General features: G+C 39.7%; 4 protein-coding genes across 6 annotated transcripts; 3 read left to right on the top strand and 1 right to left on the bottom strand.

Annotated features, from left to right (window-relative positions):
• The first annotated feature begins 1537 nt into the window (after positions 1 to 1537).
• LOC115679765 (uncharacterized) lies at positions 1538 to 7538 on the top strand. 2 transcript variants are annotated; one of them, XM_056306563.1, is made up of 13 exons: positions 1538 to 2024; positions 3261 to 3403; positions 4102 to 4218; positions 4918 to 5047; positions 5279 to 5416; positions 5541 to 5636; positions 5722 to 5835; positions 5974 to 6042; positions 6209 to 6279; positions 6357 to 6450; positions 6761 to 6889; positions 6990 to 7079; positions 7192 to 7538. In XM_056306563.1, exons 1-13 carry the CDS (start codon positions 1650 to 1652, stop codon positions 7282 to 7284), a joined length of 1659 nt encoding a protein of 552 aa, XP_056162538.1. In that variant the 5' UTR covers positions 1538 to 1649; the 3' UTR covers positions 7285 to 7538. The 2 variants fall into 2 exon arrangements, with proteins under 2 accessions (XP_056162538.1, XP_030459324.1); XM_030603464.2 differs by having other exon boundaries at positions 1541 to 2024; positions 4933 to 5047.
• Positions 7539 to 8631: 1093 nt separating this feature from the next.
• LOC115679566 (peroxidase 9) lies at positions 8632 to 10581 on the top strand. The gene is made up of 4 exons (XM_030603180.2): positions 8632 to 8944; positions 9244 to 9435; positions 9670 to 9835; positions 10019 to 10581. Exons 1-4 carry the CDS (start codon positions 8675 to 8677, stop codon positions 10429 to 10431), a joined length of 1041 nt encoding a protein of 346 aa, XP_030459040.1. The 5' UTR covers positions 8632 to 8674; the 3' UTR covers positions 10432 to 10581.
• Positions 10582 to 10750: 169 nt separating this feature from the next.
• LOC115679567 (uncharacterized) lies at positions 10751 to 13128 on the bottom strand. Its single transcript, XM_030603181.2, has 5 exons — positions 12664 to 13128; positions 12086 to 12226; positions 11342 to 11461; positions 11114 to 11209; positions 10751 to 10977 (listed from the first exon to the last, which is right to left on the bottom strand). Exons 1-5 carry the CDS (start codon positions 12880 to 12882, stop codon positions 10870 to 10872), a joined length of 684 nt encoding a protein of 227 aa, XP_030459041.1. The 5' UTR covers positions 12883 to 13128; the 3' UTR covers positions 10751 to 10869.
• A 4866-nt stretch (positions 13129 to 17994) lies between these two features.
• LOC115679604 (uncharacterized) lies at positions 17995 to 24134 on the top strand. 2 transcript variants are annotated; one of them, XM_056306554.1, is made up of 9 exons: positions 17995 to 18252; positions 18369 to 18461; positions 18673 to 18751; positions 18865 to 18943; positions 20018 to 20057; positions 20138 to 20272; positions 20631 to 20768; positions 21961 to 23351; positions 23469 to 24134. In XM_056306554.1, exons 1-8 carry the CDS (start codon positions 18047 to 18049, stop codon positions 22232 to 22234), a joined length of 1044 nt encoding a protein of 347 aa, XP_056162529.1. In that variant the 5' UTR covers positions 17995 to 18046; the 3' UTR covers positions 22235 to 23351; positions 23469 to 24134. The 2 variants fall into 2 exon arrangements, with proteins under 2 accessions (XP_056162529.1, XP_056162528.1); XM_056306553.1 differs by having other exon boundaries at positions 21961 to 23357.
• The last annotated feature ends 5 nt before the right edge of the window (positions 24135 to 24139 follow it).

Genomic DNA, 24139 nt, shown 5'->3' with positions numbered 1-24139 from the left:
TTCCTATGTCTTAGTTTGCCTATAAATAGGAGAATGATGCATTCTCGATTCCAAGAATATGTTGACAATATATGAAATTTTTTCTCAAATGAGTGAATTTTTTATCCAATTTTTGGGTAGTTAACTTCATTTTTAACTGATGGAACATTTCTTTATGCATTTGTGGCGAACTCTATCCAAAAGTTATTTTCCATAAAACATAAAAAACGCTTTCATTCGTCCCATCGAATGCGTTGCGCAACTTCTCGCTGACTCACCGTGCATCAGTGTTTCATGTAAAATTTGTGGATTTAGTCCGTGAGAGAATATTTTAGCTGCTTGAGCTTAGAATTTTGATTTATCGCCGGATACTAGTTTCAATTTTTATCTTAATATTTCTTTTTACCTGTGATAACTTAATAGTATTTAGGTCATATCCCCGTTTTCTTCTGTTTGTGGAGTCCCTTTCATTCACCAAAAAAGTCCTAAACATATTACACTTATGCCAATTTAGTACTAAACCTTTAAATTGTGTTAATTGATTTCTAAACCTTTTCATGTTTGCCAGTTGAGTCAATCCGGCCAATTTTGATCGGAAAATACTGATATGGCGATTCAGTCAGTGCTGGTCGTCCTACGTGAATACCGGCGCTGACGTGGATAACTTTTTAAAACTTTTCTAAAATTTTTCTTATTCATTTCTTTTTTTTTCATTTTTCTGTTTTTTTCTTTCCTTTTTGCCAGTGGCCAATCGTCCTATGTGGCGTACCGGCGCTGACATGAACAACTTTTTAAAACATTTCTTAAACATTTCTTATTCTTTTCTTTTCTTTTTCATTTTTCTATTTTTTTCTTTCCTTTATGCCGGTGGCAAATCTCAAACGATGCAGGCGAGGCAACCCTTGCCTGATTGTGGTCGTTGAGGGCGAGCGACCTCACCCAGCCCTCTCCAACCGTCATCATAGGACCACACTTACTCGGATAAGGCCGCCCTTGACAGACGCAGGCGAGGCTAGCCCTTGCTAAAGGTGGGGGAGGGTCGCCTCGTTGTGGCCAGTGGGGGCCGCGACGCCCTCTCTCGGCACTGGTCCTCACATGAGGTCAACTCTCACCGGCACTCGCAAAAAAAAACAAAGAAAGAAAAAAAATAAATAAACCAAAATTTGTAAAAGTAATTCAATAAAATTTTATTGAAAAATGTCCACGTCAGCACCAGCCGTGTCACATAGGACGGTCAGTGTCCAAATTTAGTCGGATGGATTCAATTGACATAACATGAAAAATTTTATGATTCAATCGGTATAATTAAAAGATTTAAATCTGAATTGACATATATACAATAAATTTACGACTCTTTTCATAATTTTCCCTTTTCATTTGTTGGTCTAGTCTTCCAAACCATGCTCACTTCTAATCTCAAGGGGTTGTCGAATGCGCGAACTTTTGTAAGAATTGTCCATTTCTTGGAACCGTGCAATATCAGCCCGCTTAATTAAATTTCAGACCAATTTCGATCATTTGTACACACCACAAACCAAAACGCAGAAAGAAATAAAGAGACAAAGGAAAAGAAAAACAAAAGCAAAGAGCAGGACATCCGGTGAACGAAGCAAGAATTCGTTTCCTGCTCTAATATTTTTGGATAGACAAAGCAAAGAGAATTTCTTGCGATGGCATGCTCGTCTCTCACCAGCAGACCGTCTCCATTTGCTCACCGCTCATGGAGCTTGAATCCCACTAGTAATGGTAATCGACCAATCTTGTTGTCTCTCAAGCCACGATCTTTCAATCCTTCAAGATTGGCAAGAGCTGCTCAACATGGGCTCGGTGTTGTGTCCCCCGACAACGTTGCCGTGGAAGTGGAAGCCCCAGCAGTCGAAACCCAAGAAGAGAAAGAAGGGGTTGGCGGGTTCCTCGATGGAGTTGCAGAGACCTATTTGGGAGATGATACCAAAGATGCGACCGCTTCGTCAACCAGAGCGAAGAAGAAGAGAGAAGACGATGACAGCTTCGAGGATAGGTTCAAAGTGCGGAATGGAAGAGAGGTGTGTTTTTTCTGTGTCCTTTTCTTTTCCATTTTGTTGGGAATTGAGTTGTTTGCGCCTCAATTCGGTTGGTTAAGAATGGTCGAAAGTGCTTTGGTCATGAATGGATGGACGTGAGTCGTGCTGTCTATGAAGAAGGGAATGAATTTTAATTGCCTATAAGGTTTTTAAGTTGTAAGCTTATGCACTTCTGGATATAACTGGAGTACAATCAATTGGTGCAGTGCTGAAAATGAACAATAAAAGGGTGTCTATTTTGTGTAAGATCGCCGGGGAGTGAACTGTAGTGATCGACCAAGATATTTGCTTTCTGATGATTTACTCAACGGAGGCTCCTGAACCTGATATTTCGGTGTGAACTTCTGTCGTGGATTTATTCCCATTTCTTGTGGCAACAGGATGGGGCATTGGAAATCGATAATGTAAGGATAGCAGTAATGCGCTAAAAGATGCTAGCCATATCTGATTTACAAGTGCGTTGGCTATGAGTTGCACTTGCAATGGTTTGCGTGCTTCTTATAAACATCCTAGCATGGATTTATTCGTGGCTAAGCTGTATAAGCTCTTTTTATTAGTTTGAATTGCTTGAGGATGAATGGTGACTCCATAGTTTATGTCTATCAGCCAAATGTAGTGGAATTATATTGTCAGATTTTGTGGAGTTTATTGTTTTAAAGACTAATTTTGATATGATAACTTTTGTGGTTGTGTACTTGGAGGAGGTGAATGCAGTGGAATTATGATGTCAGATTTTGTAGACTTCATTGTTTAAGGACTAATTTTGATATGATTACTTTTGTGATCGCATACTTGGAGGTTAAGGTGAATGTAGCGCCAGAATGTCAGGTGCTTGTTGCTTAGTAATTTAGGAAAGGCAGCACCAAAGAGCAGATAATTACAGAAGCTGAAGCTTGGGGGTTCAAGTGGGCTTGTCAAAAACTCTCTCTCTCTCTCTCTCTCTCTCTCTCTCTCTCTCTCTCTCTCTCTCTCTCTCTCTCTCTCTCTCTCTCTCTCTCTCTCTCTCTCTCTCTCTCTCTCTCTCTCTCTCTCTCTCTCTCTCTCTCTCTCTCTCTCTCTCTCTCTCTCTCTCTCTCTAATTTGGTAGAGATAAGTGCATCCGGGTTGTCTACAAGTGGGTTCTGATTTTTAGTTGTTGTGACCAGTCTGAATCATCTCTCTTGTGCTCCTTTGAGTGTTTGTGTTTTAAGTTGATTTGATTCAGTTTATTTGCCTTAGGTCTTTGAAGAGAAGGCATACCTTGTGGGTGTTGAGCATAAAGGTGATAGGGAGGAGTCTTTCGGAATAGATGAATCACTTAAGGAACTAGCTCTGCTAGCTGACACTGCAGGACTGATGGTTGTAGATTCTACATATCAAAAGTGAGTATGTGAATGCCTTTAGCTTTCTTGTGCTTATGTAATTTTCTTGACCATCGGTTTTTTATAGATGAGCTTCCACTGAATATAATCCGTCATGAACTAATTGTTTATTTCATTATTAAAGGATATGGATCACCTACATCTTGATTCCTCCATCCTGTTCAGTGGTTAGCCTTCCATGAATTATGCCTTACTATAGGAGCTATATATTCATCAATATCCCATATTCCTTTCCGTCGGCCCCTTTTCACCCTCAGTGAGTGAATCTGATGCACCTTAATGAGATAAGTTTTTGCCCGATGGTTAATATTTTGTAACACAGAAGGGATACAATGGGTAAAATATAGGTTCACGTTATAAGATGTGAAATGGAGATGTTGTAGGTTATCCCGCTATTGACTTCCAAGTATAGATTTCTCAAATGGTAATTTGACGATTCATCCCTTAGTCTCTCCACTTTCTGTTGTCATCCTGTAATATGGGCAATCCAAAGACTTAAAATTTCAAAAAAGAAAAAAGCATTCTCCAACCACAAGTTCATGGTTATACAGACTGTGCTAGGCTTCATCTTGTCCCTTTCTCAAACTTATCGAGTATGTTTCTTGCATATTAGTTCTCTCCAGGCCATACTTCTACTTGCTATTATCCTTCAGCAATCTGATTTAGGTGAGCTTTAATTGCCGGTACTGTGGATGCAGACTATCATCTCCAAACCCGAGGACATATATTGGATCGGGCAAGGTTTCAGAAATCAAAAGTGCAATCCATGCGCTGGATGTGGAGACTGTAATATTTGATGATGAGCTTTCACCAGGGTAAGGTTCAACCCATTGTCGATTTATTTCCATTCATACTGGCCAAAGACAAAAGAGATGATGGCTCAACCTTTGCTTCCTCTTCGAGTTGCTTATGCAATTAGCACTATGCTATATAAACACTATGGAAAATAAGGCTAGCATGGCTTCTTTTACATTGGTCCTTTAGCATTTTAATAATTTGCAAAACCAAGATAATCTCAGTTTTCTTGCTACCCTTTCTGGGCAATTACAGTCACTTTGACCCATTTCTGCAATGCAACTGTTAAAAGAATGTTCTCCCTTAATAAATTCCTGGTGCTAGTGCCACTTCCTGGATCTCAATTGCCTCAATATGACGAGAAGTTTCAACTGTTTTCTGGCATATTATGTTAGACTTCTGAGCCTCTTTATGTCATGCACTTCCAAAATTGTGGAACAAGATTCTTGTATGTGAGTGGTTTCCTGGATTCAGCATGATCCTGTTCTGTGAATTGCACATGGATTATTTTAGCAGATTTCACCACTCTGATGCAGATTAAATGCTCAGAGAGCATGTTGATAGCATGCTCTTCTTGTCTTATGATTATTGCGTGTCAAATTCTGCAAGTTCTATCTTTTCATTGTGAATTGAAGTCAGTCACTAGCAGCTGGAACTGAAGCAAACCATTATTCTATCTCCCATGGGCTTTGTCTTATCAATGCTAATGACATATTAAGTGGGGGAACTCTCAGGCAATTGCGCAATCTGGAGAAGGCTTTTGGTGGAGATGTTAGAGTCTGTGACCGCACTGCTCTTATTCTTGATATATTTAACCAGCGGGCAGCAACACATGAAGCAGCCTTGCAGGCAATTTCCCTCTTCTGATCACTACATAGCAGTTTGCAGCCTCTTTTTATTAGTGCTTCTGGTTGGTAATTTCTACTATAGTTTTCTTAATTGAGAAGTTTTCACTTTAATTGGGATCTCGCCATGTATGTGACTTCCTGTCTCCTTAGTCTTCTGAAGCTTAAAGAGCAATTTCATCTAATATGACATGATGCTCATACCTTTGCACTGCAACTCAATAATTGTTCTCAGGTTGCATTGGCACAAATGGAGTACCAATTACCACGGTTGACGAGAATGTGGACCCACCTTGAGCGTCAAGCTGGAGGCCAAGTGAAGGGTATGGGAGAGAAACAGATTGAAGTGGATAAGCGTATATTGCGGACTCAAGTAAGTAGCTCATTGGACCATTTATAAAGACTTACGTTTTGGCTATATTGAGCCACCATCAAAAGCATCTGGATGCAATTCCTTAATGGATGTGCTGAAAGTCATGCTTCCTTCTGGTGGATAGATTGGCATCCTCAAGAAAGAGCTGGAATCTGTTAGAAAACATAGGAAGCAGTACCGTAATCGGCGAACTTCTGTTCCTGTGCCTGTAGTGTCACTTGTAAGTTATGTTTCATATATGGTATATACAGACATTTGTTCCCTTCGTGAGTGATTATACATGAATACCATTGGAAACATTTTAGGTTGGGTACACAAATGCTGGAAAGAGTACATTGCTGAACCGGTTGACAGGGGCAAATGTCCTTGCTGAAGATCGCTTGTTTGCAACCCTAGACCCAACTACTAGAAGGGTCCAGGTCAGTTTTAGAGGAAAGTCATTTGTTACCAGGGTGTAAAATGTTTATCTTTGGATGAGTTTTGTGCAATTATAAATCAATTGTCTGATGATCTCATTGACAGTATATTAACAATTTGGTTTCATGCTTACCATCCAGATAAAAAATGGGAAGGAGTTTCTACTGACAGATACTGTTGGTTTCATCCAAAAATTACCTACTATGCTGGTGAGATGGTTTATCATCCATTTTCATAACTTAGTGAAAGTTGTCATCATAAGAAGCAAAAAATTGTTTATTTATCGCGTCATCATAATGAATATGCTGGTATTGGTCTTCACTATTGTTTTAGGTGATGAATTGCAATTTATCTACAACTGACTACATTTTACAGGTTGCTGCTTTCAGAGCAACACTAGAGGAGATATCTGAATCCTCACTATTGGTGCATGTAGTGGACATCAGGTATACTTGGCATACTCTTAAAGATAATTGCTATCTGGGAGCCAACTTCATTTACTTGCATTTGCTCTTATACTCAGCCATCCTCTAGCTGAGCAACAGATAGAAGCTGTGGACAATGTTTTATCAGAGTTGGACGTGTCTTCTATTCCAAAGTTGATGGTCTGGAACAAGGTACATACAATATCTTGCTAAGTAGGAGAGTGACATAACATTTATTTTCAGATGGACACATCACATGACCAAAGAATTGATGACACAAAATGGGTCTCAAGAGAGAGGGAGAAAAACCTGTGAATGGACTCTGTTCACTTGCTGTTTGGTTCATCAGTCACAAAAAAAATCTGATATAAGTAAAGAAAATCCGAATGAGTTTTTTCTATCTTGAGCAATACATATCTGATTAAATTGAATTCTACCTGGCAAGCCATGATTGTTTGTGAATCAGTCATGAAAACCTTGACCCTCATATCGTTTATTACAGGTTGATAAAGCTAAAGATCCTCAAAAGATCAAGCTTGAAGCGGAGAGGAGGGAAGATGTTGTCTACATATCCGCATTGACTGGCGAGGGCCTAGAAGAATTCTGTGACGCAGTTCAGGACAAAGTGAAGGTCTCGGGTCAAAACCTTTATCTGCGATTTAATCATTCTGACTGTTGTATGCATTCATGATAGATAAATAAATATTTCTTTCCTCCACTCCTTTTCTCAGGATTCAATGGTTTGGGTGGAAGCATTGGTCCCATTTGACAAAGGCGAACTCCTCAGTACCATCCATCAAGTAGGAATGGTGGAGAAGACCGTGAGTGTTGCCTGCTTCAACTTCTTCTAGTTTGTTACCTGATAATCTTGTCAAGAGACCCTTAGATTTCGTTGTTTATTCATGATGCTCCTTCCTTGCCTTAAAAATACAGGAATATATGGAGAACGGGACATTGGTAAAGGCACACGTTCCGCTGCGCTTTGCGAGGATGCTCACACCAATGAGGCAGCTACGCATATCCTAGCCTTGCCCCTAGTACATTGGACATCTCCCATTCCTTTTCCCTCTGCCTGCACTCTCTCTGCTGATGAAATGCATCATGAGAGAGAGAGAGAGAGAGAGAGAGAGAGATACCAATTTTCTTCTAGAGAATGTTGCGCAGCATTAGGTGGTCGATAAGAGCAGGAGTCCCCCAGTGGACTTTGTATACAGCTGACCTGATGTAAATATTTTCAATTCTTTTTTGTGCGTCTATATTGTATTCTTCTTCTTCCGTCATATCTAAGGAATTCCATCTGTTGCTGCATTAACATTTTTCTTGAAGAAACTTTGATTAACAATGCTAGAGAAAATAACCCTTTTCAAACTTTGATTTCGTTATGAAAATTGGAAAGGGCATTCCTCTTTCAATGTTTAAGTAGGCTTGCTGGAGTAGTCACTCAGTACACATCTATGGTTCGGTGAAGTATGGAATGGAAAGTAAATCAATAGGAAATGGTTGTAAATAGGAAAAATCTACCAATTGCTGATTTTCAGTGAAACAAATGAAGTCCAAATTCTGTGAATAACTTTTCTGGCATTTTTCCCTTTAATCCAACGTCTGTAGCACCAAATCACTTTTCATTCAATATCGATATGATCATGTACTCCAAAGCATGTAATAGTCGAGCGCAGCATGGTTAATGTATTATTGGTAAATGTTAAGGATAAAATAATTTGATTTTCAATAGCCTTTTGGTAACAACAAAATAGTTTTCTTAGATCGGATTGATTTTTTAAGGCTTTCGTTATTTTTATTTTTGGCCAAATGATTGGTTTCTTAAGTTGATTATCTCTTCAGCATGCCAAACAATGATCTAGCCCAGTTCTTGAATGGTCATTTGAAGAAGTTCGATCCTAAAGTCGTCCTTGGCCAAAGAAACATGAAAAGCCTTACGTATGAAACAACAAAAAGTAAGGCTACAAGTTGAACAGAGTCTACTCACTACATTCTCAACATCGGCTAGACTTTCATTGCGGTTCAATTAGCGCCTCGCACCACACGCAGGATTAAGAATTAAGCTGGAGTTGCCAATTCATGTGTACCAAGCATGATGTAAGAGCAAAAATGCAAAAGAAGAAAGAAACAGAAAGAAATGGCAATTAGAAAGGCGAGCCACATGGAGGTGATCTTTGGAGCAGGTAATACCAGAAACACTGTCTAGCCTCATTTCTCTCCAAGCATAAGCCATAGTGTGAGACAGACGACTAGTTGACATGGTCATTGCAATCCACATTAGGAAACTGCGAGAGGAGTTGGTACCGAGAGTGGTTGATTGTGATGGGCTTTACTTCCCTTCCTATAAGTAACATCGACCTACAGGACACTTTCTTATCCGACCACACCCTCAGACTCCTTGCTCTCATTCACAATCATGGTGGCTCTCTCCAAAGTCGTCCTCGCTGTAGTGGCCTCGGCTTTCCTGTTGTCCACACTGTCCATGGCTCACCCGGGCCTCGGCTTCGGTTGGGGTGGAGGGTCCAGCGGAAGTGGCGGGGGTCATGGCCTGTTACCGGAATACTATCTTTACTCGTGCCCTCAAGTGAATGACATTGTTGTTTCGGTGCTGGAGCAAGCCATCGAAAGGGAACCGAGGATGGCCGCTTCCCTGCTCCGGCTTCATTTCCACGACTGCTTCGTGCAGGTTCGATTTCTTGGCATACTTTACTAGGTTCACAAGTTTGGCGACAGGTTTTATGATTGCTTCAGTACTCGCTAAGATATAGTGACAACAGCAAGAAAGCGTATTGATGCAAAACAACAAGAACTTTCTTAACACATAAGAACACTAACAATAGTAGGTGTTTTCGCTCTTCCAGTGTAAGTCAGACAGGCTAAAGCATACGCCTACGTTACCTAAAGAAATGTCGGGCTGGATACGTTAGAGCTGCTTAGTGCCTGCAATGTAGGAGTAGCCATTGCTTAACAGGCTATTTGTTGTAGGGATGTGATGCATCGGTTCTGCTGGATGATAGTGCAACCATAGCCAGCGAGAAGAGGTCGCTACCTAATGCAAATTCCCTCAGGGGGTTTGAAGTCATTGATGAAATTAAGGCCAAGTTGGAAGAAGCATGCCCTGGCGTTGTGTCTTGTGCAGATATTGTTGCCCTTTCGGCCCGAGGATCTACTGTTCTGGTACAATAGATACTCCTTTTGTATTCCTCACTCTGGTTAAATGCTTAAATGTCAAGATCAAAACTGCGATTTCCTTCTACTTAAACTCCCACCAGTTTAAACTTACAAAAGGTGTCCATATTCAAACATGTAACACCGCTAAGACCATCTGAACAATATCAGGAAGCGACATTTCTTCTATAGTTTTACTTTCTTAGATTGGCTAACAATTTTTTTTTTTTTGAGCTTTGACAGAGCGGTGGACCAAATTGGGTGCTTCCTCTTGGAAGAAGGGACTCTAGAACAGCAAGTCTTACGGGCTCTAATACCAACATTCCCCCTCCAAACTCCACAATCCAAAATCTCATCATGCTCTTCCGGCGCCAAGGCCTAAATGAAGCCGATCTCGTCGCTCTCTCAGGTACCACCGATTATTCATCACTGAAAATTCATTAAGTAAGCTCTCTCTGTCGCCAATTTTCTAAATTAATGTTGATTACATCAAGGTAAACACATGAAAACTGATTTCTGTTACTGAATCTTTCATTTTCAATTAAGTGCTGTCAATGTAACATATTGTGAATTATATTGTCGGTATTTGCAGGAGGGCACACAATTGGGGTGGCGAGGTGTTCAAGCTTCAAGCAGAGGCTGTACAACCAGAACGGGAACAACCAACCCGATGCGACTCTCGAGAGGAACTACTACCAGGATCTGAAATCAGTTTGCCCTCGGTCGGGCGGCGACAGCAACATCTCACCCTTGGACTTTGCTTCCCCAGTCAAGTTCGACAACACCTACTTTAAGCTCATATTGTGGGGCAAAGGCCTTCTCACTTCGGATGAAGTGCTCTTAACCGGAAAAGTGGGGACAACTATGAAGCTGGTCAAAGCCTATGCTGAAGATGAGAGCCTCTTCTTCCAGCAATTTGCCAGGTCCATGATCAAGATGGGTAACATCAGTCCTCTCATTGGGTTTAACGGCGAAGTTAGGAAGAATTGTCATCAGGTTAATTAGTCAAATAGAAAGCATAGTCTACCTATTGTGGTGGATCCTGCTTGGGATGGTGATTTATATTTTCCAGAAAAGTTGAACGCAGATTGTGGATGTTGGTACTTGTAATGCCAGCTTTATGAATGAAAAGCTTTAGTGATGCAGATATCAAAATTTCTACCGTCATGAGATTTTTTTTATAATAGTTAAAATGCATGTGGATCCTCTTCAACGTTCAATTCAGGCATTGAAGACAATTAAGGAATTTAGTTCATCCACCAAGAGACACAGTTTATCCAATGTGATCACCAAAGAATTGTCCTGATCCAATTGATGATACATGTGCCAGACAAATTTTTTACCACCCTTCAATTCATGAAAGAATCCACGAACTTTGGTCCTCAAAAATTTTTACACTATCCTACCTCTCACATTGCAGTTTGTCCTTGCACTATACAGGGTTTAAGCAGTCTTTTTAGAAGTGGTTCTCTTCGTGAGCTTGTACTTCACCATTCTGGCAATTTTATAAAACCAGAAAGCACTGACCAGCTGCAACGCCACTGCCATAACCTGAGAAGCCATACACACAAACCTCAAAATGTTTAATATATAAGCCCAAGACCAGAAGAATCCATGAACATAAGAAGAGAAAAGTGTTGGGTGCCAGTGCAACCATAATTGTGGATATCTTAATTTTGGCAAGAACCTTAATTACGAAAGGGTTGTCAGCAGATAGGGTCTTGAAGGTGAGGTAAGGCCCGCCCACCATCCTCGCTATCGAGAAAATGATGGCAAAGGCAATCTGTTTGACCACAAGGCACATTTAATCATCTTCATCAGTTCCTCAATTTCAAGTTAAAGCCTGTAAATATTTGCTTCTTTTGCAATGCGAAACAGTTTGATGTTGTGAGTCTAGAGAATGAAAAAGACTTACGTCGGCAGCCAAATTGAGGTCGGTGTCCCTATAACCAAGCTCCTTTAGAAGCTCTCTCATGTGGAGAAATGGACTGGACAGCTCTGTTATCCACAGTGCAGCAACCAGCTCTGATCCACACTAGCACATCATAACACAAGAATGACATTACATGCATACTAGAACTATGATGGCACATTTAAGAAAGAAAGCATTTTCATGTAATCTAGATTGAAGTTAATGTCCCTTTTATCAAGCCTATAGCTGGGGACAGATTTTGTTCTCAAGGGCATAGTACCCAGTCTTAAGTTAAGCCCTAGCAAGAACACATCATGGCCTATGATGGCGAGCGGAAATGGGATAACACTGTACTTCCTGAAGCATATCCAAATGAAAGATTGCATTTTTCGAATGATTCTTTACCGATACAATTATTGTCTCTGATTTCCGGTTTTGTTACAGTATATAGTAAACGTACTTTCTTCTTGTAACTTCAAATAAGAAAGCTGCTGCATTCATTTAGGATCATTTTGAGAACGATTTGTCCAAATCATTAAAAACCATTTTCTTCAGGTCGTATTATTTTGGGGCGACTTCAAGCCAAACAGAATAATCACGACAGAAAAGATACTTCCAGTGTCGATTTCTCCTAGGAATCAAACAGATGACCCCTGTCTGTTACCCTTATAATCTGCACAATGAAGAAACACCTCTATAGGAACAAAATAGCAAACAGAATTAAGACGAAAATTCAAAGATCAGTACCTTCTGATAAACCAGGCCTGCACTGATTCCGGTAATACTGACTAAATGGTGAATCACATTGTCGACACTCACTCTCTTGTCGAACAGGCAACACAACAGGTCGTAGATTAGATACGATAGAGTCGCAGCCAATGCTCGCGCCTGTCCCGCACACAAAAAAAAAAAAAGATCAGAACCCACCATTGCTGAACTAATTAACGCTAAGGCAATTCAGCAACTTCAGAAACCACCAATTCATAGAAAAGTACATCAGATGTACATTATGTAATTGAGTCTTCAACCTCTTTCAATTGATGTGATTCTAGTCCTGGACTTTTTCAAATAAACTGTAACCAAGCCTTCCGTCACCACAGCTCCATTTTATTTTTGCAGCGCCAAGGCTGCCACTTGGGCTGTTTTCAGGACCTTTAGATTATTCGAGGATGATTGTACCCATCGAAAAAGTTCAGACTCGACTGAACTCGATTCAACATGATATAGCTTTAGGAATCCAAATGAAGTGTTCCTGTCTAGTAACACTTTCAAGAACTTCAAAAAACTAAGTGATTCACTGAAGAAGCAGCGAGCTGACTGTTTACCTGGAGAGGAGATGGTTTTGAGGCCAAAGGAGAGATCGGGGACATCCAGTCTTGGACGGAGAGAGATGCTAAAATCACAGCCAGTGTCGCGTGAAGGGTCGACACCGTCCGGTTGCAGAACTCGAACGAGCGTTTCGGGAAGCTCTTCCTCATCACGAGAAACACCACCGTCCACGAAACGACTCCGCCTACAATCACATTCGTAACCTGCTCTTCCATTTGTTCTGGTTCTTCTCTTTTGGCCTTTTCTCTGTTCTTTTCGGACAATCTTGAGTGTCAGAAGAAGATGGCGGGAACTTCAGTCAGGAGATGGTTTTGATGGGAAAGGAGTGAGCTTTTCTTTCTCCTCCTGCAATGAAGGAGAGAGAGAGAGAGAGAATGACGAGGAAGGACAAGAAGATATTTGGTTTCTCAGAACTTCCTTAGAACAAGTTGGAGTTATCAGCAACGTCAAATTGCATTGTTGGAGTCAACTGTCCGGACTGAATAATTTTGTTAGGTGGGGGTTGGTTGGCTTCTCGTCCATGCAATTGGCCAAACATCAACGGCTAAACTTCGCACCCGTATAATTTGTCGCACACATGGTATTGTTGGCTGTTCAACACCAGAAGCTTGTACGTAGAGAGAATTGCCTTGATTGTTGTTCCAGCATCAAGGATCTTGTTAAGGAATAATTCTTGTCTAGACCCAGTTTTATGGATCGATTGAAACCATAGCGATTGATTTTTTAAGGTTCACGGGTGGGACTCATGTGACGGTTGTGATTCATTCGGTCCACTAGATCCGAGTTAAGACAAGAATTTCTCCTGATCGTGTGAAGTTAATATTTTTTCGTATGAAGACCAAAAAGAAGACAAAAAGGAAAAAAAAACTCTCATTCAGCACGCTAGCAGTGCAAAATTTCTTTTAGAGAAGCGAGCTGGAGATCGAGATATGTGTCCATGTGAGTTGTTAATGAACATCAATATGGACATGCATATTGATCTCAAACCCGCTTGTGTAAAGAAAAGTTTACCCGGGCAGTGTTTATCGAATAGTCACTTTCACTGTCAGGATTCAATGAGCTAGTTTGGAGAATGGGGGAAACCTGGCAGGTTGAGTGCAAGTTTAGCATTTTTGGTTTCTTTTTGTGGTGGACAACTGAACAAAATTGAATTGAAGGAGGTGACATGAGAGATGTTTTCTGGGTTTTTCTGTCCTTTTCCTGGTTGGGTGTGGGGCTTCTTTTCTTACATGATATTTCATGATCTTATGCATGTGGTTTTCAGTAATGAACATATGGGTTGCCTTGCTGTTGGCTGCTCACTCACAGAAGAAAAGGACACATATGGTTTCTGCTTACCAGTGTATTTGAGAAGGGATTTTGCTCCTTGGTTTTTACCTTGGTAAATGGTAATTAATGATTCTGGGTTAATTGCTTTCGAGAGAAACGAAAAATGGTTGGTTTGACTTTGTATTGTTAAAATTTGGAAGTGTAGCCTAGTGGTTGGCCTTTCTACATTCCCTAATTTATTTCAATCCAAGAAAAAAAAAATGGCCTCTCCACATTTTACCTTCCATGCATCAGCTCCATATATAAATGTAAAACCTGACTTCGACCAAAAAAAAATTTGTAAAAACTGACAAACTAGGAATGTCTAAATATTGTACGAATTTCAAGAGTTAGTGTTCGATCACACAAGAAAATTGAAAAATGAAATTTGAAAAACAATATAGGAATTGAACTTTGCCCCTAGATGCCAATTATTGCCTCAGCCTCATATTTTGTAGAGGAAATATGTAAAGATTTGAATCGCTCGAAGGCATAAATCTAGATGGTTATACATTAAGAGAAGAGGAGAAGTAGAATAATTTGTGTAGATATTAATTTTGGGTTAATATCACGAAAAATCCCAAACTGATATACCTGTGACAAATGTACAAATTTACCCTTCGTTAATTTCAGTTAAATTGAATTAATGCAAAAAAAATCACAAACTGGTATACCTGTGCTAAATGAAGGATAAAACCCAAAATCGGTATATCCGTCAACTACCGGATGTCATTTAACAAAGCAATTTAACAGCAAAATTTAACGGAAACTAACATAGGATAAAATTGTTACAGGTGTACCGGTTTGAGGTTTTTGATGGTTAAAAAATTAGTTTTTGGTAAAATTATCACAGGTGTACCAGTTTAGGGTTTTTCGTGTGGTATTAACCCTATAATTTTTAAGCAAAAGGGTGAACATCATTTGCTCACGTATTGTTGTGAAAATCCGGAGAACCACTATAGAAATTGAGAATTCACTATCGTATGAGGCGTGCAAGTATTATTTTTAAGAATAATTTCCATCATTCAATAAGTGCAGAAGGTACCTTCCAAGTTTCAAAGTCCACTTACGTCTGGTAGGTTTTGATTTTGGAGGGGAAACAACCGATCGCAAGTTTGGTTTGTAATATATAATTAATCTATTCGAATAGTTTCTTTCCACAAAGGTGCATGAATAGAAGAAAAGGCATTGTAATAATTTATAGGACCATTATTGAAGCAGCTCAATCAATGACTAAACAATTAAATAAAATTATGATGAATTACATCTTATTTAAAAAAATTAGCATATATTTCCTACTTTTAAATATATAGAAGTTAAACAAGATTTAGAATAAAATAAAGAATTTTACTCAATCATGCAATTATCTTTAATATTAATATATATAATTTAAATCACAGCATATTTGCACTTTATATAAGATTTAGAAGGGAGAAGCATAGTAGAAGTTCCAAAAGTTGCGTGCGGCACTCATTTTAGTGCCAAAATTTGTTTTAGGATCACTTAAGTGCCACTTTTATAAAAAAAAATGGATCATTTAAGTGCCAACTCCGATCTTGGTTGCCGGAAATCCGATGTGGCTATATTTTATTAATTTCTTAGTCCTACGTGGCTCGCCTGTGTGCCTAGTCAGCATGTAACCCCTAAACAATGTCATCTAAAAGTTGTAAATGATGATCGTTTGAATGCCAATTTTTTTTAAAGTGATCGCTTTAGTGTCAATCGTTGTTAAAAAATGATCATTTCAATGCCCAGCACGCACCAGCACAAACAAGTGTTGGTGCAATATTGTGCTTGTATCAATTGCACAAACACGTGCTGGTGAGAGCACAAACCAGCAGTATCAACAAGCTGCATCTACTCGTGTAGCTCGACCAGTAAGCGCAACCGAGAATCCCTCCTTGACAAGGCAATTTCATTCCTCTCTTTCCTGCCTTGTTCTGGATAAGTGTGAGACCAATTTCTGTCCATGAAACCCATGCGTAAATCACTGAACATCTAAATTGTTAGTTGAGGATTGGTAACGACATTGTTATTCTAATTACTAATTTTAGATGGAAAGCAATTTCGATTTCATGACTAGATCTAGCAATCTCTTTGCACGTAGGCTATTTGTTGAAATGTCTCCATGAAGTTGTGAAGCGTACTTGAGAAAGTTGGTTAAATCTGTTGGCTGAATGAAGTGTTCACCTTACTGTCGCTAAGCACCGCTCACACCGATCGCTTACTGTCGCTAAGCACCGCTCCCACCGATCGCAACATCATAATAGCAAGCTCGAATCATCAATGGATACTAAATCATGGCCGGTTTTTACGCCAGCTAGCTGAAATTTATAGACTCGGCTTTATTCATAAGCAGCAAAAACGAAGTTCGAAGAAATTGCCTTAATGAGGAGGAATCCTAATCACCATCAATCGTCAAACTGATAAGAAGAGATCAAGGAATTCGTTGTCATCGAAGATGGATACAAGCGATGAAGTTTCAGCCGAGATTCAACCACTTTGACCCTCTCGGCCACGAAACATGGTGAAACAGAGGAAATGAGTGGCAACGATGAAACTTCACAACGAGGGCCACAACCACTAGATGAAGTTCGACGGCGAAAGTCGGACAGGGGGCGAGAGTCACCTCGGTCCAACGAGGGCGCGATGGCAGGTGGGTGACGATAGAGATCGACGAAGTTTTGACGGCAAAAGTCAGCGATGTGGGACAGAAGCACTGCACGGCGGGATTCAAGAGAGCGAGTGACGGCAACCGAGAGACGGCGACGATGAGGGAGGACTTTCAAAGGGAGAGGTGCGACAATGTCCGAGGGTTGACCACGACGGAAGGAAGGGCATCGTTTTTTATTGAGCCGTAGAATGGCGTCGTTTTGTGACTATTGGTGCGATGTCGTTTTTGTTGACCCATGAAACACGTTGTTTTGGGACTATGGTGCCACGTCGGATGAAGTGGCGTCGTTTTGCAATTCCGCGTGAATGAGATTTTTTAAATATAATGTCAACTCATATAAAAAAATTTAATTAACAAAGCCACATAACAACATTTTCTGGTGAACTGTTTCTTCGATTTAGCACTGAAGTAATTAGGCAAAAACTTTTGATTCTAAAATGAGCGTCGTACACAACGTTTAGCACCGGATTTAGAATTATAAATAAATGATTGAATCTAAAATTTTAGTTAGTTAGCTAATAGAATATGTCAAAGCTATCATAATTTGCTATTCTACAGCTGTTAGCTTTGATCTCGCAGTTATTGAACAATCGAAATTGAGTCATGGTCTTGAGCTTTAACTAAACTAAAAAAATAGCTCTGGATATCGTCAACGTGCAATTATAAAAGTTCCAGCCTAACAAAAATTTAAAAAACATTTTGTCTTCCTCCTTTTATTTATGATGTTTTGCATAAATAAAAAGGTCGGCTCATACGTTTTTTAAACGATTCATGTATACAATAGATTCCAAAGGCTAACTAGAGCAAGAAGATTTAAAGCGAAATTCCATGAATATTGACAAAAAAGATACTTTAGAATTTAATTTTCTATATCCTCATTGGTACACATGTGACAAATTTACCCTATACTAATTTTTTGACCACCAAAAATAACAAATTGGTACACATGTGGCAAATTTACATTCCATTAGTTTTCGTTAAATTTTACCGTCAAATTGTTAAGTTTGATGACACGTGACAATTGACGGGTGTACCAATTTGGGATTTTACCTCCATTTGTCACAGGTGTACCAATTTATGATTTTTCGCGGTATTAATCCAATTTAACGGAAATTAACGGGGGATAAATTTAGCACAAATGTACCAGTTTAGAGTTTTTAATGGTTAAAAAATTAGTTTGGAATAAATTTGTTATAACTGTAGTAGTTTGGAATTTTCTAGGGTCAAAATATTAATTTAGATACACCAATTTGGATTTTTTTTGTGATATAAACCTATGTTTATATTACAAAAATAGCGAAATTGAATTTCCACGAGAACATATGCAAGGGATGTTTATTGTTTACGGGTTACTCCCATTCTCTCCCTCCCTTTCCCGCACTCGAACTCGCCGGAAAATGTCGCTCCGATTCACCGCCGCTCCGCTCCGATTCGATCCCGAACGGGCGTCGTCGACCGCCGCGAGGCCCAACCCGCGTCCGCTTCCTCTTCTTCGCAAATCCCAAGCCGGACTCGATCGGGAGCTCTCTCGCCGGCGGCTCTTCATCCTCGGCGCCGGCTACGTCGGCCGGTCCTTCGCGCTGCATATGAAGGACCGGGGATGGTACAGTTCTCATTCCGCGATCTGTTCGAATTCGAGCGGAGTTCGTGAGTAGCTTTAAGCTCGGTTAGCTTCACAGAATGTGTGTAATCTGTTCGGTGAATTGTTGTGGGCTATAGGGCTGTTTCGGGGTCTTGCCGGAGCCTGGAGAAGAAGATGCAGCTTGAGGAGGAGGGTTTGGATGCACACGTTCTGGACGCGAATGTACCAGAGTGAGTGTTTGTTCCTTAGCTTCCTCAAACTTCGAAGTCAAAGCTGTTTCATGGTAGCGTGAGACTGAGAATCACGTAATAAAAATTTGAACTTTGGTGTGTCCCCTTATGCTATGGCATTTTTATTGTGCATTGTATCGACCCAGTTGTTCTCTTTGAAGTCGAGTGTCGATTTCGACGTCAATTGCGTCTGGGTGTCGTTATTTTTCAGGTTGAGTACTCTGGACATTTTGAAAGATTATACCCACCTACTTGTTTCTATACCCCCTGTGAGGGGCGTTGGCGATCCGGTACGTACAGGCGCTCTCCTGGTCGCGTGTTAGTTTCCTTCCAGAATGTGAATGAATGAATGGATCCCGATGTCGGCTAATTAGGCTGTTTTGGCTACTTTTTTGTTTTATAGATGCTACAACACCGAGAATTTCTCGAGCGCGTGCTGAGAGATGGAAATCTGCAATGGCTCTGTTATTTGTCATCTACAGGTACGTCCACATCAGAGTTGGAATTGGAACAGTGCTTATTTATACAACGTTATCAAGAGAATCATCTTAGAATTTGGATATAAGCGCCATTATTTTTTGCTCTGTATGTAATTTTTTTGATGCGTGGATCCTCTGCATAACATGTACATGTTGGAATGGGTATCTCCTACAAAATAATGAGGGACATTGTTACAATGATGCAGACCACGTGTTGCTGCCACTGTGCAATGTTCTTGTCCTGGCATTCTTCTGGATTGCTGGATGATCTCACATGACTGTACCCAGTGCATTATCTAACTGCTGTGTTTGAATCAAGTGCACATTTTCTCCACCACTCACTTATTCACACATACACACACATGCATATAGAGGGCAAAAAACAGAGGAAAATGAAAACTAATTATTGATTGGTTTGGCCTTCTTAGAAGACTTGTTGGTTGCAATTTATTGCTAAAATCCAAGAAACATGGATTCATCAACTTGATTCTAAGGCTTACATGGCTGTAGCACTGATAATAGGTAGCTCGACTTGTAAAACCTAGCTGGAGGTCAATTTGAAGTGATGGAGAGAGGAGAGTGACAGTGGAAATTAAAAGAAGATGAATGAATGTCACTCAATGAACTCAATTATAGCATAGTTTGCCTTGCCAAGTTTATTTCCAGCTCGTGCTGCTCTAGTGTTAGAGTAAAATGAGCAGGATGAATAGGACTCCCTAGTCCCTATAATTGGGGACCATGCATCTGGTGCACCTGTTAGCTTGACTTATGACCTTGGTTAGGCTCGAGGCATTTTTAGTAGTCTACAAGGACTTTATATGTTTAAGCATCCAGGCAAATCCAAATGCTAGTTCCTGAATTTAGCCTGTATCAACATCTTACATTGGATTTTGGAATGATCTGCTCTGATTTTTTAAAAGCAGAATGACGTTACACTGCTATATCTAGAAAGATTAAACTCTTGCATAAAGAGTACTGTGTCTTTACTTCAGCTGGGACCTTTTTCTGTGTGCAATTTTCTGTCTAGTCATGCTTCTTGATGTCATTTGGTTGTCTAAATTTGTTTCTGATTAATAGGTGTGTATGGAGATTGTGGTGGTGAATGGGTGAATGAAGAGTGAGTAATCAATGACCACCTTTGGATTCTTGTAAGATGAATTTACTTCATTGCTAAAGTCATGTGATATTGTGTGGCAGTTATCCAGTAAATCCTTCAACTGAGTTGGCTAGATTGAGGTTACGTGCTGAGGAGGAATGGCTAGATGTAGGCCACAATCTTGGAATTTCTTCCTTGGTGCTCCGACTTGGAGGCATATATGGCCCTGGAAGAAGGTTGTGGATATTTTTGGCATGATGTTGCCTTAAGTCAATACTCAGATCTGCAATATGGCTTTTTTAGTTATTAGACAACAGAACTACTTCAAACTTTATATTTAACCAAACAAAAAAAACTACTTCAAACTTTATTGGTTTAGAATTTTCCACGCGCTAGAAATCAGTGGATGTCGAGATTTGAGATGTTATAAATTGTCTTTCATTTTGCAGTGCACTTAACCCCAGTGATCCTTTTTTCCAAACATGCTTGGTGATAGATGATGATTTAGTTGAACTTTCGCTTGGTGACTGTTGTTTGCTACTGAATTCATTACTTTTTTCACTTAATCTGATCTCCTTACATTCATCATTGCAGTGCCCTTGATACAATAATTAGCAAAAAACCTTTGTCGGACAGTCAGAAGACGAGAATATCAAGGCAATACACATCCAGAGTTCATGTTGATGACATTTGTCAAGCACTCAGAGCTGGTATTTATGTGCCATTTTCGAGGTATTTTTTAACAGTTTATTATTATCATGCACTATCTTGAGTCCATAAACTTGAAAAATTAAGATATTGCATTGTCCCTGTGGTTTTCCTTCTTAGGGTGCTCTTTTTTGGGGCTTTTTTTATGTTCGGGGCAGGCGCCATTGGGGCAATAATTAGACACAGTGGAAATGGAAAATCGTAAATAAATCTCAAATGCACACAGAATGGCACAACAGACTTGAAGCACAATTGATAGAAATTTTAATGCTACTGTAATCTGAGAAAAGGCAATGGTCGAATGAAGTAAATAAGTACCATTTAAACCCTAGCAAAACCCTAATAAATTCAGAAAGTAAGACTAATCAGAATTAAAACGAAAATAATGACATAACATATGGGCCCACAAGTGATGGAAAATCGGCCTAACACAGAAATTGCCCTAAAGTACATGAAAACAGTAGCTTTGTCAAGCTGAGAGCAACCTAAACGGGTTGTATGGCCGTAGCATTGTACTCTGAATGAACGAGTTTCCAGGATTGTTATTATGTGCCTCGTCATTCCCCTGGATCAAAAGTTTTTACCGTCAAAGCAACAATGCGCCAATCATAGTCCCATCCTTGCCTCTTTCACCTTCTATCTCTCAGATCGCTCCAAATCATATCTTGACTAATAAACTTTGGGGATAAGCGCATTAGAAGTCCGAAAACTTGTCACGAAAGTGCAATTGAGTCCTAAAACTTTCGAAAAGTGCAATCAAGTCCTAAAACTTGTCATGAAAGTGCAATCAAATCCTAAAACTTTCAAAAAATGCAATTGAGTCCTAAAACTTGTTACGAAAGTGCAATTGAGTCCTAAAACTTTTAAAAAGTGCAATCAAAAGAAGAACTTAATTGGACTAACTTGACAAGTTTTAGGACTTAATTGTACTTTGTGACAAGTTTTAGAACTTAATTGCACTTTTTGAAAATTTTAGGACTCAATTGCACTTTGATGATAAGTTTTAGGACTTTCAATGCACTTATCCCTAAACTTTGCTAGATTACACATAATGGGAGCAACTTTATTATGACAGTAGAATATATGACAGTTATATGAAAACACATGGAATAAGCAGAGCCACTCTGGATCCCTGATTTCTTTCCCCTCTTCATTACTTATGCATACTAGAAAATGTTTGCAATTGCTAATGAATGCACTCCTCTTTACTACCCAGCAATATATACAATGTTGTCGATGATGATCCAGCACCAAGGGAAGAAGTATTCAAGTATGCAGAGGACTTGGTTGGGAAAAGGTTTTCTGGCTGGTTTCAAGATGACAAATATCCTAAACGAACAGAGTCAACAATACAGAAAGTGAGTAGAAGGGATGAGAAGCGAGTTCTGAATACTCGTTTGAAACAGGAGCTAGGAATTAAGCTGCTTCATCCAAGTTATAAATCAGGGCTTCAGAGCATTATCGAGCAGATTGACGTGGATTATGGGTAGTTAGCTAGGTGAACCAGTCACAAACTTTTCAGGCATTTGACAACCTCAACAGCTTGATGTTCTTGTTGTCATTCCATAGATCTCCCTATGGGGATTTTTATGAATGTGGAGCGCTGCTGCAGGATTGGCCACCAAGCATTGCGGTTTTTTCACAAAGGGAGACTCATATCATCACTCTGATGCCATCCTGTGCAGTTGACTGAGGCATCTTAATCTTCAGAGACAACGCTTCATCCATAGCAATGTGGTTTAAACATGGTGTATATGCCACGTGGTTGCTACTCTCTAAAGCCAAAAGAGGAAATATCTTTTGTTAAGTGCTGAAGCGAGTAAATGATCCAGATGGTTATGCATCAACTGTACCTCGAAATGTCAATTTAAAGCAACCAAAAACTTTTGGTAACAAGAGTCCTGATTACCATATATTGATACAAGAACTTTTACTGATAGCTTTGCGGAGGCTGTCGCCGAAAGATGTGAGAATAGCATCTTATGGAATTTTGCAGATTTTATAAAGCATCATGTTTAAAGGTTCTTGATGTCGGTGAGTTAGAGAGGCTGCAGTCTCAATTTGTGGTAACAATATGCAATATGGAAACAATAATTCCACCAGGTTTCTTTACCGCTATGGTTCATTTAGTTATTAATTCAGCAGCAGAGGCAAACGTGGCCGGACATGTGCATTGCCAATGGATGTTATTACCTGAAAGGTGAAATGTTTTAATCTTGAGATTACTTTATTTTTGTTTATACACTAAACATGAACTATATCGTGTGTCCATCGGTCCTTCTATATGTCAAAATCTTATGTTCGAACTAGAGGACATCCCAAAGGTTCCATTGCAGAAGGGTATCTTACGGAAGAAAGTGTCGCATTTTGTTCGAGATACTTCAATAACCCTTATTCAATAGGGAGTAGTCAATCCGATAGAAATCTTGATAGTAGGATAGTCTTGAAAAGGCTATTTCAATATTTTTGTTTGTTATTTGACGCCTGTCTTTGACTGTGCACACTGACTTTGAATCTGAGATCAAGAGAAAAAATCGTCCTCATCAGCTATCTAGAAGAGAGTTGGACAGATGAAATGGAGGTTTCCAAACTTGATTTATATCTCGTGTACACGTAATCTTTCTCTTTTTCTTTTTCTTTTTTTTTTTTTGTTTTGCTTTTGTATCTCGATGAAATTGAGTATGTGAAGAAACTTTAGTCTTTCAACATTATCTATATATGTAGGTTGCTTCTTTGGAGAGCAACGAAAACACAAATTGATGAAATTAGACGGCTAGCTCAAGGACCAGATACTGTGGGGGAGACGATTCAAGGGGTATGCCGTAGATGGCATCCGATTTCAAACAAGAGATCACGAGAAGAGTAGACCGGCTAAAATAGTGGACTTATCATCATCAAGTCAAAGATTTCAAGCTGCGCAGTGCGATGGACCAACACCCAATTATGGGTGATCTCACGTGCTACGGTTGGAACTTGAGTGATGATCCATGTGTGTTGGTCTCTCAGGTTCAACAAAGTGTTTTATGTGCAAGATATGTGGGACAAATATCGGTGGGTTGCTGTCAAGACTCTTGCTAGATACCTTCTTACATAGGCGACGATCCCTTCGCCAAAGATAACAGCAGAATGATCGGAGATGAATTCCTTGATTCAGTTGAGGACAATCTCAATTGGGTTTGGAGATTATGCTAATGGAAATGCTGATTGACAAGCCACACATGCTTCAACCCATGGAGACAATCGAAAGTCCAGTCTTGAGTTTGAATATGATGATACTTGAAGCTAACTTGGTCATTAGATAACTTAGAATAGCTTTTATGTTTGGGTCTTTCTTAGACAACCTTCTTGACAATTTCTTTTAATATTTCATATTCAATTTGTTGCATTGAACGGTC

The sequence above is a fragment of the Syzygium oleosum genome, unplaced genomic scaffold (genome assembly GCF_021117445.2).
Source record: "Syzygium oleosum isolate NSW1041296 unplaced genomic scaffold, Sole_v2.1 Sole_v2.45, whole genome shotgun sequence".
Lineage (NCBI taxonomy): Eukaryota > Viridiplantae > Streptophyta > Magnoliopsida > Myrtales > Myrtaceae > Syzygium > Syzygium oleosum.
Note: the sequence above shows the minus strand (reverse complement) of the source record. Positions and strands in the feature narration are given on the sequence as shown.